Genomic DNA, 19,756 nt, shown 5'->3' with positions numbered 1-19,756 from the left:
GTTTGCTGGGAGGGGTGTTCTCCTACAAATGAAAATGACTAGCTACCCAAGGGCCCTTTAAAAATAGTGCAGAGACTAGTGCAGGTACTGTCACACCTGAAAAAGGGCTCTGCCCAAAATGTAGTGTGGTTTTTGTGGCCTTCACACACAGTCAAGAAGCCTTCACAACTTCCCTTGCACTGGTGTCTACCTTTATCTTTTCACTGTAAATAGTGGCAGCACTTGAATTACCTATATAAAAATACCACCAAGGCCCGGGCCTAGGGTGGCAGGATTTTAGGGGGCGGCATGCTGCCCAACCACACCCACATTGGTTCAGAAACACTGGGGATATGCAAGAAATACAATAGTTTTTTACATTTCCTATGTGCCAATTTCCATTGCTCCGGTTCCGATTAAAATTTGCACGAATAAAGGGAAGGGGATAGGGGTGATGAACGGCAGTGGGCCTAGGGGCACCTGCAATGTAAATCCGGCCCTGTATATAATCTAATATAATACATACGCAGACCCAAATGGCTAAATTCTGAAACCTACTGTTACCTGGCCTATACCTCAGTACCAGAAGATAACTGGCTATTAAAATCCTTAAATTTGCCTTGACACTTGTTTTACCATTGAGGCAAAGATTTTTACTGCATTTGTCAACTCATCATATACATCTAGCACACAACTCTGCCCTTTGTTCTTTGTCTTACCTACGCACATGACTGGTTATTGAAAATGCTTGTCGCCTACCTCAGCATGCTGATGATTCTTGCAGGTAATCTGTGACTTTGGGATTTACTTGCTTCATCATTAGATAATGTTATTTTCACTTCTCTTGCATCTACACTTTTATTGGCGCCTTTACAGTTGATTGATTATGTTTTATAAAATATACAGTATTTCAATTAATTATTCTGAAGCATGTGCAAACATTAACAAACCATTCTAAGAAGGTTGTCTTTTTATTGAAATTGAGTTGAACTACACCTTTGGTGGAAACCCTGCCTTGGTGCCCTTTATATAAGACTAGGTCTGAAAACAATCCTTCTTTGGAAAAAACATTACAGCATATTTTTACTCAGAAGCTGCTGGGCATGCAAACATTTTTGTATACATTTTTTTTTTACAGAGTTCTTGTGAAAAATATGTTATAATGAGGATAAAATGAAATGTTTATTATCTAATTATACAAAAATGTGGACAATAATGTTTGGCTATTGTTTATGTTACAGCTACTTAGAAAAAGACATATTGGCAATGATATAGTAACTATAATCTTTCAAGAGCCAGGATCTCTTCCATTTACTCCAAAAACAATCCGGTCTCATTTTCAGCATGTGTTTGTAATTGTTAGAGTGCATAACCCATGCACAGAAAGTGTATGCTATAGGTAAGTGCATTGTTTTCATTAACATGTTTAACCCTTTAAGTGCTGGGGACAGTACATATAAAGCTATTTGTATGTTCCCATCTTACTTTTAATTTAAAACGTATTAATTATCAAATAATGTAATAAGACAAATATATTGTATGATCCCTCAATATATTGGAAAGTAATTATCCAACTATTTTAAAGTCTAAGAAATGTATAGTTAACTCTGATAATTTTCTTGCCTACTGCTCCATGTCTGTACAGAATTTCCCATAAAGCACCCCCTCTCCTTGAATTGAATCTCTTCCATGAGTTTTCACATGATAAACCATGAGATACAGTAACTTTTCCTCACTGAATTGAATCTGGCCCACCATTTCCTAAATTCGCTTCTAATAATCCCATAGGAATAAGTGGGTGAGTTTCTCTGTGGTGATCTCTTATTTCACACTTTAATTAATCTACCCTCAAGTTGCACCTGTTGCAATTTTCACATCATTTGACAATGTGCTTTTTGTGAATTGCAGACAAGTTCTATGAAACCTTTTCAAAGTGGGGATGGAGTGACTTCTGGAACCCAAATGTTCATAGCTTTAATAATAGCATTGATGTCTTATTCACTTGACAGAAGTTATTAACAGCTATTTATTATTTTTGTTTTACCATGTTTAACATACCTACTATGCAGGCAGTGGCTATGGTATGGACACTAGGTTCTAAAATGTATCAGGTCATTGTTCTATTAGTTTGTTCAAGTAAACTGATGAAAAGGACTCTCACCCACTATCTCTTCTTATTTGTATAGGCCATGGGAGAATGTGTGGGGGAAAAAAATCAGGGGGTGTTGGTTACATGGTCTCCGCCATCTCAAGTGTTCCTAAGATGGGCCCATTGATGAATGCAATAAAAAGCACAAACTATAAAATTATTTGAACCTTTGTTTTCTTTGCTCTCTTCTAGTGTTGTTGTTTCAAGATCAAAGGAAGTTCCACCTTTTGGCCCACCTATACCCAAGGGAGTGACATTCCCAAAATCAGCTGTGTTTAGGGATTTTCTTTTGGCGAAAGTGATTAATGCAGAGAACGCAGCACACAAGTCAGAAAAATTTAAGGCTATGGCCACCAGAACCCGTCAAGAGTATCTGAAGGATCTTGCAGAAAATTTTGTTACAACAGCAACTGTAGATAGTTCTGGAAAATTTAGTTTCATCACCCTTGGAGCAAAAAGGAAAGAAAGGGTAAAACCTAAGAGAGATGCTCATTTATACAGCACTGGAGCCATTTTGTGGAATGTTATAGCATGGGACTTTGGCCTATCTGCAGATACTGAATGCTTATTAGGAATTTCCAATGAATTTGTCATCCTTGTTGAAGAGAGATCTAGAAATGTGGTGTTTAACTGCTCCTGCAGGGACATTATTGGCTGGACATCTGGACTGAAGACTATTAAGATTTTTTATGAGAGAGGGGAATGTGTCCTTTTGTCTTCCATAAACAACTACTCTGAAGATACAAGAGATGTTGTTCAGAGGTTGGAAGTAAGTTTCAAGGGTAAACATATATTATTTACCTCAGCCTTATATTGTGACATTTAACTGATATATATTCAGTGTTTTTTGTGTCAGTCCCTAAACTCAGTACGTGACAGCAGCACTGAATATGTGCAGTAAAACAGCAGAAAAGAAGATGGGGAGTTACAGGGACATCTTTGGAGGCCAGATTTTTACTGCTAAAGGGCTGTGGTTGCCTTGGGTTGGTACTGAAGCCCAAAATATAATGTACAACATTTCTGAACTACTTTAACTTTAGTTAAACTTTAATTCTCCTATAAATCATAATTGCGCTATTAGTATTCAAATCACACAGCCAAAAGTGTACACATAATTAGTGTCTATCGTAACTGGAAGACAATGATAGTTATTCACTGAACCAATATTTTTTGTACATAATAAGCTGTAGCTATGTATTTCTCCGAAGTAATGCAATCTGTATCCAACTATAAAAACATGACTGGACATAAAAATATTTATCTTCCAATAGACAGCACAATGCTTGACAAAGAGTGGGGTGCCACTCGAAATGTTACAATCTTTTTTAGCTGCCATGTGATAAGATAAAATAAAGGCATTTTTATGGAACAATGGAGTGCTGTCTATTGGAAGATATATGTTTGTTGGGGAATGCCTGGGACCTGGGGCTTTCCGGATAAAAGATCTTTCTGTAACTTGGATCTTCCTTCCTTAAAGGGGTGGCTGCAGTCTCTTATTTAAATCAATGCATGGTTGCTAGGGTAATTTGGACCCTAGTTTCCAGATTGCTTGAGATGCAAATTGAAGAGCTGCTGAATAAAAAGCTAAATAACTCAAAAACCTTTAATAATAATAAATGAAAACAAATTGCAAATTGTCTCTGAATATCACTCTATACATCATATTAAAAGGTATATCAAAAGTGAACAACCCCTTTAATTCTATTAGAAAATCATGTAAACATTAAATAAACTCAACAGGCTGGTTCTGCTTCCAATAAGGACTAGTTTGGAACAAGTACAAGGAAGTATTTTATCATTACACAGAAAATGTTTTAAAATTTGGATTATTTAGATAAAATGCAGTCTATGGGAGACAGCTTTTCCATAATTCAAGGCTTTCTGGATAATGGGTTTCCAGCTAACAGATTCCATACCTGTATAAACTTCATAATACTGAAATAAGACATAAATACAGGTATGGGATTTGTTATCTGGAAACCTGTTATCCAGAAAGATCCTAATTAAAATAAAGTAATCTTCTACTTTATTCAAAGAATTCAATTTTAAAAAATTAGTTTATTTTTCTCTCTAATAATAAAACTGTACCTTGTACTTGATCCAAACTGAGATTTATTCCTTGTTATTAGAGGTAAAACAAGCCTATCTGGTTTTTATAATGTTTAAATTATTTTTAGTAGACTTAAAGCAGAAGGAAAGGCTTTGTGCACTTGGGGGTGGCAAATGTTAGGCAAGTGAGTGTACTGACTTATCTGAAACCCCGTGCCGGTGCTCCTATCAGCAGAAAACTGCACTGGCTCAGGGTTATACCAGTTATGTGCAGAAGAACGAAAAGCCGTACTTTAACTAAAAAGTTGGCTATTTTGTTCAACTGCGCATGTGTCTTCCCCTGGGAAGTTTGAAGAAAGAAGAAGCCGGAAGAGGCTCGCTCCATGGTGCTCACTGGTATAACCCTGGGCCGGTGCAGTTTTCTGCTGATAGGAGCAGGCAAGTAAATACAATCACTTGGCGGTGCCAAACATTTGGCACCCTCAAGTGCACAAAGCCTTTCCTTCTCCTTTAAGGTATGAAGATTCAAATAATCTTGACAACCCCAGGTCCCAAGCGTTCTGGAAAACAGATCCCATACCTATATAGTCAATTAAAAATTCTTACCAGGTTCTGAAATAATCAAGTCACTCAAATTACTTACTGTACTTTTTGCTTCAGCATCTGTCTGTATTTATTGTCTCTTCTTGCAGGAATTGGAAGTCTGATTTTAATCAACAGATAATGTAGGTCTAATATATCTTTTTGGGGGCTCCCTTTCCTAGCAGATGTATTAGAGTTAACTAAAATAACTGATTCCAGCACTGGCACAGAAATGTATTTCTCTTTGATCCCAAAAAGAGATGTCTCTAAATATTTTTATCCACATCCAAAAATTGTAACTTGTTGCATTGTATAAGTTTTAAGCAACATTAAGAGAATATTTTCTGTGGGTCAATGAACTGCTGCTAGTTCTTACATAGGGAAGACCTGGAGGATATCAGCCCTCTAGGGTTACAACTAAGGTTGCCACCCTGCCGGTGTTTTACTTGCCTAGCCGGTAAAACACCTGCCAAGGCCAGGGCCAGTATTACAAATTTACCGGCAATGTAGTTGCCAGTAATTTGTAATACCCTTAAAAAAAGCCCTTGGCCCGCTCCCAATTTGCTCAGAACTTACCTTTTTTCAGTCTTCTGGAAATCGCGCAATGTTGCTCCGACCCCCTTTTGCATCACTGTACGTGGGACCCCCTTTTGCATCACGGATTGCCCCCTTTTGTGACCACCCCCCCACACACAAACTGGCCAGTAAACTTTTTCAGAAAAGTTGGCAACCCTGGTGACAACATCAAAGGCTGCCAAATATAAAATCTGCTTCAAGCATCTAGTCAGTTTCAGTAATTAGAAATAGAAATAAATTATGCAGAGAGTGCCAAGGATTTTTTTTTTAAATATTTATTTAAAAATAAATATTTTGTGTATTTATAGGCAGTCTATTTTAGCAGGGCCGGATTTACATAGTGGGCACCCCTAGGCCCACTCCCTTTCGTCACCCCTGTCCCCTCCAGGGGGACAAGAGCAATGGGGATTGGCGCATGGGAAATTTAAAAAATGATTGTATCTCCAGTGCATCCCCAGTGTTTTTGAACCAATGTGGGTGTGGTTGGGCAGCATGCCGCCCCCCTAAAATCCTGCTGCCCTAGGCCCGGGCCTAGGTGGCCTTTCCACAAATCCGGGCCTGTATTTTCCCATCACAATTGTGACCTGAATGTTTCCCACCATTGCCAATACAACTCTCAAGGGCGACCCCTATGAGGACTGGCAGCCTAAAGAATGATCTGTTTGGCAGTACACCTGGTTTTTATGCAACCAAAACTTGCCTCCAAAACAGAAATTCAAAAATAAGCACTTTCTTTGGGGCCCTAGGAGCAACACCAAAGGAATTGGTGAGCAACATGTTTTAGGGGCATGGTTATCAAAAGAGAGAACGTGTGAGTTCACATATTAAAATATGTGCCTATACCATAGAAATGAGCATGTGGAATTTCACCTTCAGCAGACTTTGGCGCTCTTTGTGTAACCCTTTCACGTACAGCATTTCCCAGAGCATGGTACGAGGTGGTGCAAGACCTTTCTTCTCCTACAAATCTATACCCCTTCTAATAGAGCCCAAATCCTTGTTAGCCATTGCAGCTGCTGACTTGCATTTCTGCTACAAACAAGTTTATTATCTACAAATACTTCTAGGTTCTTATCCACCTAACATAGTCCCATTACTTGCATAACTGGCTTGCATAATTTTAAATCTCAGGCACATAACCTTACATTTATAAACAATTAAGGCCTTATTTATCAAAATAGTATTTATAGAAAAAAATGTCAAACCAAACTAGAATCCATTTATTAAAAAAGCTAATTTTAATCATATTTTTTTTCCCCCGAAAATCCCGAATTTTTTTGATTTCTCCCCTGAATAGTCTGAAATAGTCAGATTTTCGGGCTAATTCCAGAGCAGACCACAGAAACTTCCAAATAGAATAGGGACCTCTCCCATTGACTTATACACAACCTCGGAAGGTCTGGATTTTTGAATTCTGACTTTTTGAAGCATCGGGCTTTTGCATTTTTGCTACAAAGGGGGAATATAATTAAAATCACAAGCGTTGTTTAAAATTAAGTTTTTGAAAATGTTTAGTGCTGCTCACAATGTAAAATCATTTGCTAGCAAATTATTATTTTATTACTAAGCAAAGGGTAGAATTAACACCTGCTCTGGAGTTTTCTTAAATATTTTGTTGCAAAAACCTCTTTGAAATTGAGAAATGTTATTACATACACCATGCATTTTAGTAAAAGCCATTTGTTTGCAAACTTTTGAACATTGAGGTATGAAACTGGTCAAAAAGAATACAAACAATGACAATCTTGGTCGCTAACATTTGGTCTTTGCAAATGTTTTTTGCTCTAACAAGATATGTAACATTCTCCCATTAGAGTTCCAATTGGTGCAGACCCAGCTGCAAGGATGCTGGATGCTGGATGGAATTAATTGGACTGCGTAATTGTCATCTGCAGACACAGATACATTTCTTGCAGTGCCCACCCCGAATCATTAATGAACAATTTAAATAAAAGTGAATCTAATGCAAAGCCCTATGGCACCCCACTAAAAACCTAACTTCTCGTATAGAATGTGCCATTTACAACCAACCTTGTGGACTCAATCCTTTAGCTGGTTTCCTATCCATTGTGCAAACAACAGATCTTTGTTACAAAGCAGTTGTTTATGTAGCACTGTATCAGGTAATCTATTGTAACCCCACTGTCCAAGTTAATACTACTGCATCATAAAAAGCAATTACATTTGACACAATTAGAATATCAACTAAGCTTTTCCATATATTCATCAGATATATCCATCAGGCCCTGTGCCTTGTTTACCTGAACTCTCAGTAAACATTTTATCTCTATATCAGGGTTGTCCAACCTTTTGGCTTCCCTGGGCCACATTAGAAGAAGAAAAATGTTCTCGGGCCACACTCGAAATACACACAAACACGAATGCTAATTTTTGATTTATTTTATTGTAAAAGTAAAAGAAAAGAGGGTATCATAAACCTAGTGGGATTTTTGACATTGTGTTTGAGAAACTAATGTATCAATATCTGGTTGAATGGAAGTAGTTGCAATTCTCAGTGAATTCTCAAGGTGCCCACAGATAATTTGGTTCTAATTTTACTCTTAGGGGCCCATTTACTTAGCTCGAGTGAGGCAATAGAGGAAAAAAACTGCGAATTTCGAATGTTTTTTTTTTTGGCTACTTCGACCATCGAATGGGCTATTTCGACCTTCGACTACGACTTCGAATCGAACGATTCGAACTAAAAATCGTTCTACTATTTGACCATTCCATAGTCGAAGTACTGTCTCTTTAAGAAAAAAGTTCGACCCCCTAGTTCGCCACCTAAAAGCTACCGAGGTCAATGTTAGCCTATGGGGAAGGTCCCCATTTTTTGGTTGAACAAAAATCGTTCGATCGATGGATTAAAATCCTTCTAATCGATCAAACGAATAGCGCTAAATCCTTCGACTTCGATATTCGAAGTCAAAGGATTTAACTTCGACAGTTGAATATCGAGGGTTAATTAACCCTCAGCATACATGCACACAATTGGCGACTGCGTATATACGCTCTCTGTGCTTGACATTGCAACATGACGTTTCCTGTATTGGTGGAAGTTCAAGCTGGGCCGCATTCATATCCATCCTGGGCTTCATGCGCCCCTCGGGCCGCAGGTTGGACAACCCTGCTCTATATCCTGTATCAAGCATTGACTTGACTGAAATGAGCCATCTGTGGTCCTAACAAGTGGGTGTTGAGCTTTCATCAGGAAGGCTCAATGAATAAGCTGAAACACTGAATAAAATGTCACTTGATTCGCTACAAGTCCTCAGTGTGCTGGACCTTGAGATGTGTGTTTCTTCCATAGCAATAGAAAAGTTTGATAGGGTATTGAGGCTTGCTAAAAAGTAAAGGCAGTAGCAGAAATATATGTAAAAATGAAAGAATATTTATTAGGACATGCATCGCCTAACACGTTTCGTGCCAAGTGGATAATTATGCATAGGTTTTCTGTGTGCACCATTGCTGCTGCTCTCTTGGCTGCAGTTTAACCATAGACTTGTCACTATGCATATGTATTATTACCAATAAATACCTGTGCTCCTTTTCAGCTTGTCACCAAAGGATGTGAAACAACAGAAATTACCTTGCATAGGAATGGGCTTGGTCAACTTGGATTTCATGTAAACTTTGAAGGGATAGTTGCAGATGTAGAACCTTTTGGCCTTGCATGGAAAGCTGGATTGAGGCAAGGGAGTCGCTTAGTTGAAATCTGCAACGTGGCTGTAGCTACATTGACTCATGAACAAATGGTTGAACGCCTTCGCACTTCAGTATCTGTAAAAGTGGTCATTATACAACCATATCACGATGGAGCCCCTAGAAGGTGATTGCATTGCATTTGCTTTTTTGTCCTTTTTATCAATGTTTTGCTTATCTATATTGATACCCAAAAATAAAGTGCTGGCAGGTACAGGACACAGAGGCACTGCCCAGACAGAAATGCCACCTGAATAAGTATTAAGGAATGTCGTTTTTTGGTGCTCTTAGTACACTTTAGTGCTCTTGCACTTCTGTTTGTGATCTTTGTCAATGGCTCCTCCATGTCATAGTTGATGAATTGCTCTGCTATTAATTGCAATGTATACCCAATTTTATTACAAAATAATATCAAAAAATAATGAGTAAATGCAGCCTTGAGATCTCCTTATCACTTCATGATAAGCCTAATGGTACAAAAGAAGCAGAACCTCATAGGCCACCTCAAAATGTGACCATGCTAGAAATTATTAGTCTCCACTAAAGATACTTATGTCTCCATTATATATATATATATCTGACAGCAGAGTTGGGGGTGAGGGTGGCACCTGGTCTCCAGGCTGTCAGCACATGAGCAGTTGCCAAAGGGCTGCTTAGATCAAATATACTGCCCTGTGTATGTTGTTATGTTTTGCTGCTCTATCAGCAGACTACAATGAGTGCCATTTCTGTGGATGTGTCAGTCAAAAGACTACAATTTTGGCAGTGTTTCCCTGGTATGCCCTAAGCATAATGCTCTTCTTGCTGATTTATTAAAACAGCTTAGGTAATTGCTTAGGTAATGCTCTTCTTGCTGATTTATTAAAACAGCTTAGGTAATTGTTCTACTTGAGAGAGAATACCCCCCATCCTTGGACACCTAAAAGTATTTCTTAACAGGGATCTGCAAAATTTTGTTTTTATTCCTTGGGCCAGTGCCTCTTTATCTGCATTAAAGTATTTTATTTACGTTTGCAGTTTTAGCGTAGCACTATAGGAAAAATAAGGTTCTGCTCAAAGTTATAGCACCATGAGCAGTATCTTAAGTGCATACAGTACTAGTATTAATGCAATACCTTAACTTCCTCTTTACTGTTATAATTTTACACATATGTAATTAAATAAGAACCTGTATGCTATGATTTAACTCCTAAGTCACCCATGTATTGGGCCCCTACACCAGCTGCATTTCTAGCAATTTAAAATGCCCCTTTCTCTACATTAGAGGTGCAAAGCTGATTTTGGCAACTGCCATCTTTGGCCACATCACATCAGATGTTATACTTCCTGGTGGCGAACAACCAGGAGCATATGCATAGGAAGTCAGGACTAGGTGGGAATGCACTGTGCATTCTCCCTCTCTGTGATGACTACCAAGATGCTTTTTATTGTTTCTTTCAGATTTTCATATAGTAGTATCCTGTAATTTCAGGGGCTGTTCAGAACTTTCCAGAATGCCTGTGGTGGAGTACAAACTTGACAGTGAAGATACTTGTGATTTCAAAACCCCTTTCAAACGTAATACCACCTGGCATCATGTGCAGAGTCCTGTATGTCAGCCTGTTACATGTGTTTCTCCAATTGTGGGAACATCAGAGAAAATGCCAGCAGTTCCATGCCAGCAGTTTTTCCAACAGTGTCAGGCTGGTATCCCTCGCAGTACATCCTTTGACAAGAAAATGACTGATGGCACAAGGTAATGAGTTTCTATGATTCTTAAAATTCTCATTTTTATAAAAATTATTTTTATAGGATTACATGTTGTACATATATATAATATATATATATATATATATATATATGAATTTGCAAAGGACCAGCACACTGTTTTTCAAATATCGAGAGTGTTTTATTTTCACATCACAGTGCCTCCAACGTTTCGGGCCACCTTGGGGCCTTTATCAATATATATATATATATATATATATATATATATATATATATATATATATATATATATATATATATATATATATATATATATAAATATATATATATATACTCACACACACATATACATTGAGCAATATACAGAACTGCACACATCAGGTCTAACCAAAAATCTTGTTCTGGTATAATAAACTGTTATGTCTGAGTTAGTCACCAACATTTTTTTATCAGTGTATATGGCACTGCACTCATCAGGTCTAGTACTCTTTGTAATTCTTCATCCCCCCCCCCAATATATCTCTCTCATATATACTGTATGTTTATATTTCTGGCTTGCATTTTTCAATTCCATTGTACTGCACTTTAATCAATAATCAATAATAGGTTATGTATTTTTTTATACCCTGATTATTATGACATAAGAAAAAAGGAGGGGATTTAATTTTCAAACCCACGATCATTATTTTAAGATATATATATATATATATATATATATATATATATATATATATATATATATATATATATATATATATATATATATATATATATATATATATATATATATATATATATGTATATATGTATGTATTTATTACTTAACCCATTTTACTATCCATTACTTCCTTAGTTGCTAGTTTAGATTGCTAGTGTAGAAAGTTCAATACTAAGGACTATGTTGTTCATGTTAGAGAAAATCCTTATGGTGACTGCTATCATCCCATGGGTACAGTAACTGATATGAACTACATTTTCTTTTTAAAATCCACCCATTTGCACAGGATGGTACATTCACATTAGTTTCTGCACACACGGGACATCTGCAGGTGGCTTGAATAATGAAGATTCCAGCTTGTCCTTATAGCAGAAACACCCCTTGAATTACTTAATGACAGAATGCTGATCACATGGGTAGTTCCAATGTGCTGCACTGTAATAATTGTGTACTAAATAATAATGAGCAAATTTGGTTAATTTTGCTTCTCTATCCAGCACATCATCTCCTTCCCGCTCCTGTTCTGTGCTATCCAAGCCATGGAGGACAATATTATGGATGTGGATGGTGCTTCCCCATTCTTCTCAACAGGCACCAGTCCTCTTTCTCTCCTATATCATGATCACCAGATAGCCTCTCCTTGTCCTGCCTTCCTCCTATTTTTTACCACATACCAGTCCTGCCCTTCTTCTTATTCTCCTCTTCAGGCACCACTCCAAGCATGGCACCTAACATCAACCTGAGCAGGAAGACAAAGGGGATGATGTCAGTTGTATAAACCTTGTCCCTGCAAAAAAGTGCTGCCTCGTCTTCCACCATTTTTAGCCTATAAAACTTCACCAAAGTTAACCTCACTTTGCCAAGTGTATTTTCACAACACATCTCATATTTACTAAAAATCGTACGTTCACTTTTTCAAGAGAAATATGGTAAATTTTCTCCTGGTGTAAATTCACTGCGAAAATTCATCAGTATATTTCCCATTCAATAGTAATAGGGAATATTCATGGAGAAAATTAGCATTGAAAGGGCAATGTTGATTTTGATTTAAAAGTGGTTGCTCTATCGTTATAATGGAAGTTTGCCAGGCTGAACTTGGCAAAGTAGACTGGCAAAAAGGGTAATGAATAGAAACATTTGCATTCTGTGCTTCGTCGCCAGAGCAAAAATTTGCCTGGCGAAATGGCCCAAAAGTTCGCTATTGCTGAGGTTTTTCACTAGCAAAGCCTTTTAGTAAATTGGTGATGTCGCTGCAAATTTTTGCCAAAAAACACAATTCGCTCTTTAGTAAATCTGCCCCCATTTGTTAGTAGTCAAGCTTTGCATGGGTAGGTCAAAGATGATTTTGTGGGATGGCAGGTGTTGTCGACAGTGGGAAAGTGAGGGACCTACAGAAGTAGCTGCATACTCTACCTACCTTCTCGAGCATGTTAGCCAACCCCAGGGAGCTGTATGAGAAGTTTGAGCAAAGCACTTGGCTCAGATGGCGAGCAGGTTGCTTCCTTTGTCACAGACCCTCTCTGCAACTCAGCAGAGAAACCCAATGTACCGCAAAGAACATATACTGCCCATGCTTGCCCAATGGTTTAGTCTTTAGTGGGTCCATTGCCTTCAGGGACACATGATCCACAAGATGCTGGTGGAAGGCAGGAATGATTGTCCTGGCAAAGTGAAACTCCCAGGAGTGTGATTGCACCCTGGCTCCCAACCTTTTGAGCCCACCGGAGCCACTATACATCAATATCAATGAAGATGCTATAAGGGGGTTTTGTGTGCACCTATGGCAAGTGGGGGACACAAAACAAAAGGGGGGGTCTGTGCATAGCCCACACCCAGGCACAGTCAACACTAGTTATGCCACTGACAATGTTGGCTAGGTATCTGCCAGTTTGGGGAGCTGAAGCCATCATCTGGCAGAAGGGGCTGCACCTCTGCAAAAAGTGTGATATATAGTTATAAAATAGTATGGAGTTTGTTCAGAACAGTTTATAAGAACCCACAGCCTTAAAGGAACATAAATAAAAATAAAAACTGTGTAAATAGATAGGCTATGCAAAATATAAATATTTCTAATATAGTTAGTTAGCCAAAAATGTAATCTATAAAGGCTGGAGTGAACAGATGCCTAATAAAACTGAATCCAACTTCCTGCTTTTCAGCTCTCTAACTCTGAGCTAGTCAGCGACTTGAAGGGGGGCCACATGATACATTTCTGTTCAGTGAGTTTGCAATTGATTCTCAGCATTCAGCTCAGATTCAAAAGCAACAGATATGACCCATGTGCCCCCCCCCAAGTCTCTGATTGGTTACTGCCTGGTAACCATGGTAAACAGTCAGTGTAAACCAAGAGAGATGAAAAGCAGGAAGTAGTGTTCTGACTGATATGTTCAACATCAAATCACTCCAGCCTTTATACATTAAACACAGCCTATCTATTTACCCAGTTTTTATTTTTACACTGAACAATTCCTTTAAGGATCAAGATACAGCCATTTGACTTCATGCATAGCATTATTAGTAACAATGCCCCACTTTGTATTAGTGTCTATTTTTAGGTTAACAGAAATATGAAGATATTTATGTATCTTTTTTCATCTGACCACATAAGGGCTCTTCTCTATTTGTTGTTTTTTTTTTAAATTTTTGTTTTGTTTAAAAAAAACAGGATATTGTAGCAACAAATTGTTGGTTAATTCTTGGCTAATTAGCACATGACTAGTAATTTACTTGCTGTTATGGTTTATTATTAGTGGTAGTTTTGTAGTTTTAATTGCGAAGTGTCTCAACAGGATTGTAATGTAATATTCGATCCTTGGTATCCCAGTATTGTATGCTTCACTAATGATCTGGAAACATTAGATATATTTTTATGTCAGGGAAGGCAATGTGCAAAGTGCATAAAACAGGTGCAAATGTCCTTATGTTTTGCATACTGCCTTCCTTGATACGAAAAAAGCTGCAGGTCCTTGTGCTCCATTTCAGAGCACAAATAACTGTGCTCAAATGAAGACATTGCTGTCTGCGATGTATTCATAAGGGGCAGGTGGGGACGGGCACATTAGCCCCCCCCATCCCCCCGCACCCTACAAGTCACTTCACTTGCATGTCACTCTGCAAGTTCAACATTCAGGTTAGGGAAAAGAAATACTTTCTGAATGAGCATTTGTTTTTGTAAATAAACCAGATATAATTTTTTATATATAATCTTTTGTCTATATATGTATAAAGTGGACCAGCTAACACATTATGTGTATCTTAACAGGTGTCCCTCTCCTTTGCTTCTTGGAAATCAAATCGCTCCAATTAGTCGTGACGTTTTTATAGATAGTGAAGAAGGCTTGGATGTAATTAATTGCTCTGGTAAGCAAAATCAGTTCAAGGGGATGCTAATCTTCATATAAACATGAAACGTTTAATCACTGGAGGTTCCAAAATGCTAGACAGCCCCAGTCGTTATAATTTCTTACCTGATAATACAGGCCCGTTGCTCCCATTTGCTTAAAACTGCACTGGCTTGGGATATTTCTGAAGAAGCTCCTTGTCTTCTTCTGTCTTGCCTTCCTTCCAGTCCAGGCAGATGAATGATCTGTAGAGTGAGAGCTGAACTCGTCTATGCCTGCCGGTGTCTGAAGAAAAAAGGACAAAAGACGATTGTGCCAAAATTGTGATTTTAAAGAAATACCCCAGGCCAGTGCAGTTTTATTCTAACAGAAGCACTGGCCCAGGGTATCAGGTAAGCAATTATAATCAATGTGGGTTGTCTTAACATTTTGGCACCCTCAGTGGTTAACCTTTCTTAGACAATGATGCATGTTGTTTTTTTCTGATGCAGGTATGAAATTGCATTTTTTCTCAATCTCTTCAATGAAATAAACAGAAAACCCTGCTTCATCTAAAGAAGCAATTTTCATAATAATATTTTTTTTAGTATTATGTGCCATTGGGTGATCCTAAATATAAAGTTGCCATTTTAAGAAATAAGGGTTGCCTCCTGGGATCCCATAATGCATGTGCACACAAACAAACAAAGCAAACCATACATGTTATGTCACATGAGCCAATTAATGGACAAAGTTCTGTCTTTTGCTTCCACGCTTCTCTCTTTTACAGTTAGAGCTATATTATTTATGGTCAGGTGATCTCTGAGAGAGCACACCGACCATCAAAAAATGGGGACTCAAGGTAAAATGTAAAAGGGTTTTGTACAATTCCTTAATATGCTCCTTAATATGATGTACATCAAAGTTGTCTGAATTTAGCTTTGGTAAATGGTGAAGTTCATATCTAATACACAATTCACAACATCTAAGTCTTATGAAGAAACTAAGTGTCATTAATTATGGCTAATACAGTGTGCCATTTCAGAAGCAACTATTTTTAACTTAAATTGCAGTGTTATTTTCAATAATTCCAGTAGAATTGTGGACCTGCAGGGAGTTGGAGCCACTGTGTTAAAATCAATGCGCGTGCATGTGTCATCAAATGCAAGTTGCAGCTAACATTTTCAGGAGCACATCTGCTGTCGTATTGATACAATCCATTATAGGAACCTTGGAAACACCACATTCAGTGGTGGTAGCTTCAGGGTTCCCTAACATCAAATTCCCTAGCACAATTATGCAGAAGAAGATGCAGAGCAGAGGCAATGGAGTCTATTTGGACACAAGTACCTTGCGGCTGCATTCATATATGACCCCTCTTTTCTCTTTTTGACAAGGTTAAATAGTACTGTTTCTGCCACAAGGCTAGTCAACAAACCTGCCCCAGGCAACATTTTATCAACATTGGTAAAAGTAGTGGCACAGTCAGAATGACCACCGAGGTTAAACCAACCCTAAGGCCAATATTCCCTCTAAGACATGCACACACAGATAGAGGCTTGCACACATCACAAACAGTAGCACACTTTTTTTACAGTTTTAAAACTAAGCATTCAAAATAATTCTTAATACAGAATTATTCTCAAGTAAGGAGAAATAAGAGAAAACATTGAGACCTTTCCTCTACATTGAAAGATAAAGAGCTGCAGACACTGAGGTCTGTGTAGCTTTTTTGCTAAGAGATCAGAAGAATCCTTTATCTGTCTGTAGAAACTAAACAAGTTTTGAGTAGCCCTTTTTATTTAAATATTGCTATGCTGACTGCTAGGGCCTCAGCTACCACCATCAACTGGAGTTGACATTTGGCTGGTAAAAATTATGCTTGATGCTCTTGATGCTTGAAGGTCAGCATTTTGTTCCAACCATCAGAATACCTTATGGTTAAATCAGTGGTGTTAAGACATGGTTTGACAAACACAATCTCCGTCAGATTTGCAGGTGCTTAATTATTTTGACCATAATGTATACTTATTATCATAGGTCGTGAGGTTTATCAGGTCAGGGAGAAACCAGGGGTTTGAACAAAAACTCATGGGAAGTTAGTTTCTAACCTGTCCATCTGGAGGAATACTTCTGAAGCTTCATTTACAGTCTTAATTGCAAGTTCAAAGACTTAATATGGATGCAAAACTGAACACATACTGACACAATAAAAATGTCTATATATACTCCTAGGAGGTTGCTGCAACACCAATGTACCTACCCATAGTGTTCTGATTATTATCATTATTAATAAGTGCATGCAGTGACTCTAGAATGATTGCCAGCCTGGAGCCTTCAAGTGTATTTATGCTTCACCCACAAGTTGCAAAAGTCACAACATAGCATGCCCCCTCAATTGTGCTGGAATTCTGTAAAAAGTTGTGGGTAAAAACCATGGTGGTTTGCAACTTACCCTGCATTCTACACATACAATATAGGCCTACTATGAATGGCTTTACTGTGAATTGTTGCCATAAAGTATATACATAAAACAGAACCCCGATTTAACATTTTTCATGGGACTAGAAAAAAATGTGTAAAATCCAGGAAAATGTAAAATCAGGGATGTGCATTATGCATTACATATTGGTGAGACCACAAAAATCAGGGTATATAAAATTGAGGTTTCACTATACTATGCAAAATAGTTATGACCATTAAGAACATAAAATGTAAAATTTAAAAATTCATTATGTAAACAAACATACAGATATTTTAAATATTTTTATCAAAAACAAATGTTACTTTTACTGATTTGGCTTTGCAAAAAAAGTGCATTAAAAAATATCAAAATGTGGCAAAAAAAATCCTAACAAAAATGAAAAAAATCAATTCAATTAGCGCATAAGGGGCATTGTTTTTTTTTCGGCCTGTATTTAAAGCCATGCTCCTGTGGGCGTTGGCCTATACATAGAGGTGCATCACTTGTTTGGGTTGGGAGTGGGCAGGTTATGGTTGGGCGTGGATCAGCTTCTCATGGACCTGCACATCACTACTAGAAGCACTATGGGGCCGATTCACTAACTTCGAGTGAAGGATTCGAAGTAAAAAAACTTCGAATTTCGAAGTGTTTTTTGGGCTACTTCGACCATCGAATGGGCTACTTCAACCTTCGACTACGACTTCGAATCAAAGGATTCGAAGTAAAAATCGTTCGACTATTCGACTATTCGATAGTTGAAGTAGTCTCTTTAAGAAAAAACTTTGACCCCCTAGTGAACTAGTAACACGAAATGTCTCTTCCATAATATGAAAAATTTCATCACATACATGACTTATGTTATAAAAATTTAAGTAATTCCTACTTTATATTATATGACAATATTAGAAGTCATCTTGGAGTTCACTGTGCCTTGGCAACTACTAATATGTACAAATGTGCTTTAAGTGATACTGACACTATAAAATTTCTTTTGAAAATATTAATCGACATTAAAAGTTACTTATAGGTCATGTTGATCATTTTTCGCTCATAGTTCTGCTTTTGTAAGTAATTGTTATTTGAAGTTCCTAAACCTGACTGTTTTGCCAACATGACTGACCCTTCTTAACCTGTCAGTTAAAGTTTATAATGCTAACAGACTACTGCTGCACAAATATGGCAGCCCCCTCATAGAGGAACAAGGTAGTATAAAAGGTAATGTAAATGCATCAGGCAAATACTTTATGGCAAAATTATAAATAGCATTCAAAGACAATGTTTTGATAGGTAATAAAAAAGGTTATTTTCTGATGTCAGTATCTCTGTAAGGGCTACACTGTTCCCTACATGAATACCTCTCCATGAAGATAATTATAATTATAATTATATTTTTGGTGGAGAAAAATACAACAACAAAATGCAGCTGATTTTTTTTTTCTTATATCTGGGTATGCACTCACATAATCAGGGTAAATCTGCATAATGTGAAAAATAATGTATACTTCTGAGAGGTAAAAGTTAGTCTGATGCTGTTCAAGTCATTGACCGCCTCGCCGATAAATCATTTACTATATTTATTGTGAAAGATATTGTGTTGATATTTTGTATAAGGTCGTTTTCATAATCCTTCATTTTTCTTTCTTTGCACCTGAATAACCTGAATAATTTAACAGAGACAAAGTGGCATGCAGGATCAACCAAACTGTGTTCCTACAAGGAAACAGGCTTGGAAAAAGAAGTCATTCTTAAGAATTCACCAGTCAAGAATCCACACGTAAGTTTGCATTTAGAGTTTATCCTTTGGGCAACGTGTTTCTTAAAATAGAACAGGTTGCCAGTAAAAATGTTCAGTGACTGCTGAGGACCAAATAGTCCATCAAGGTCAACCCCTCCAAATGACCCCCAGTATATAAGTATACATAGACTTATCAGGGACGACCATTATAAGGGATATTTCTGTAATTTTGGTCATAGTTACATATTTAGATCAGGTTGAAAAAAGACCAAAGTCCATCAAGTTCAACCCCTCCAAATGAAACCCAGCATCCATACATACGCACACTGACCCCCCCCCATACACTCACATAAACTATATATACTCATACACTGAACTATAGATTTTAATATCACAATAACCTTGGATATTATGCCTATCCAAGAAATCATCCAAGCCACTCTTAAAGGCATTAACAAAAACGCCATCACAACATCGTCCGGCAGTGCATTCCACAACCTCACTGCCCTCATTCTGAAGAACCACCTACTTTGTTTCAGTGGAAAGTTCTGTTCCTCTAGACTGAAGGGGTGGCCTCTGGTGTGGTGATCCTCTTTACGGGTAAAAGGGTCCCCTGCTATTTCTCTATAATGTCCTCTAATATACATATCTATAGAAATAAGTCAGATCAATTGGACTTTCTTGAAGACGTTTCATCAGTCATCCAACTGGCTTTCTCAATTCAGAATAACTTGTAAAACTTCCTTTGAGATATATATACTCTGGAATGTTGCTT

At 37.6% G+C, this 19,756-nt stretch overlaps 1 protein-coding gene across 3 annotated transcripts in view; it reads left to right on the top strand.

Moving 5' to 3' along the window:
• The window catches only part of LOC108717893 (signal-induced proliferation-associated 1-like protein 2), a 175,521-nt gene that overhangs the window by 86,552 nt on the left and 69,213 nt on the right, over positions 1–19,756 (top strand). For all 3 annotated transcript variants that reach the window (XM_041564533.1, XM_041564534.1, XM_041564532.1), the window contains exons 7-12: positions 1,221–1,378; positions 2,321–2,897; positions 8,890–9,164; positions 10,509–10,772; positions 14,725–14,822; positions 18,920–19,020. In XM_041564533.1, the coding sequence (XP_041420467.1) occupies positions 1,221–1,378; positions 2,321–2,897; positions 8,890–9,164; positions 10,509–10,772; positions 14,725–14,822; positions 18,920–19,020 (1,473 nt within the window). The remainder of the gene's footprint in view (positions 1–1,220; positions 1,379–2,320; positions 2,898–8,889; positions 9,165–10,508; positions 10,773–14,724; positions 14,823–18,919; positions 19,021–19,756) is intronic.

Source organism: Xenopus laevis, chromosome 5S, assembly GCF_017654675.1.
Source record: "Xenopus laevis strain J_2021 chromosome 5S, Xenopus_laevis_v10.1, whole genome shotgun sequence".
Classification (NCBI taxonomy): domain Eukaryota; kingdom Metazoa; phylum Chordata; class Amphibia; order Anura; family Pipidae; genus Xenopus; species Xenopus laevis.
Note: the sequence above shows the minus strand (reverse complement) of the source record. Positions and strands in the feature narration are given on the sequence as shown.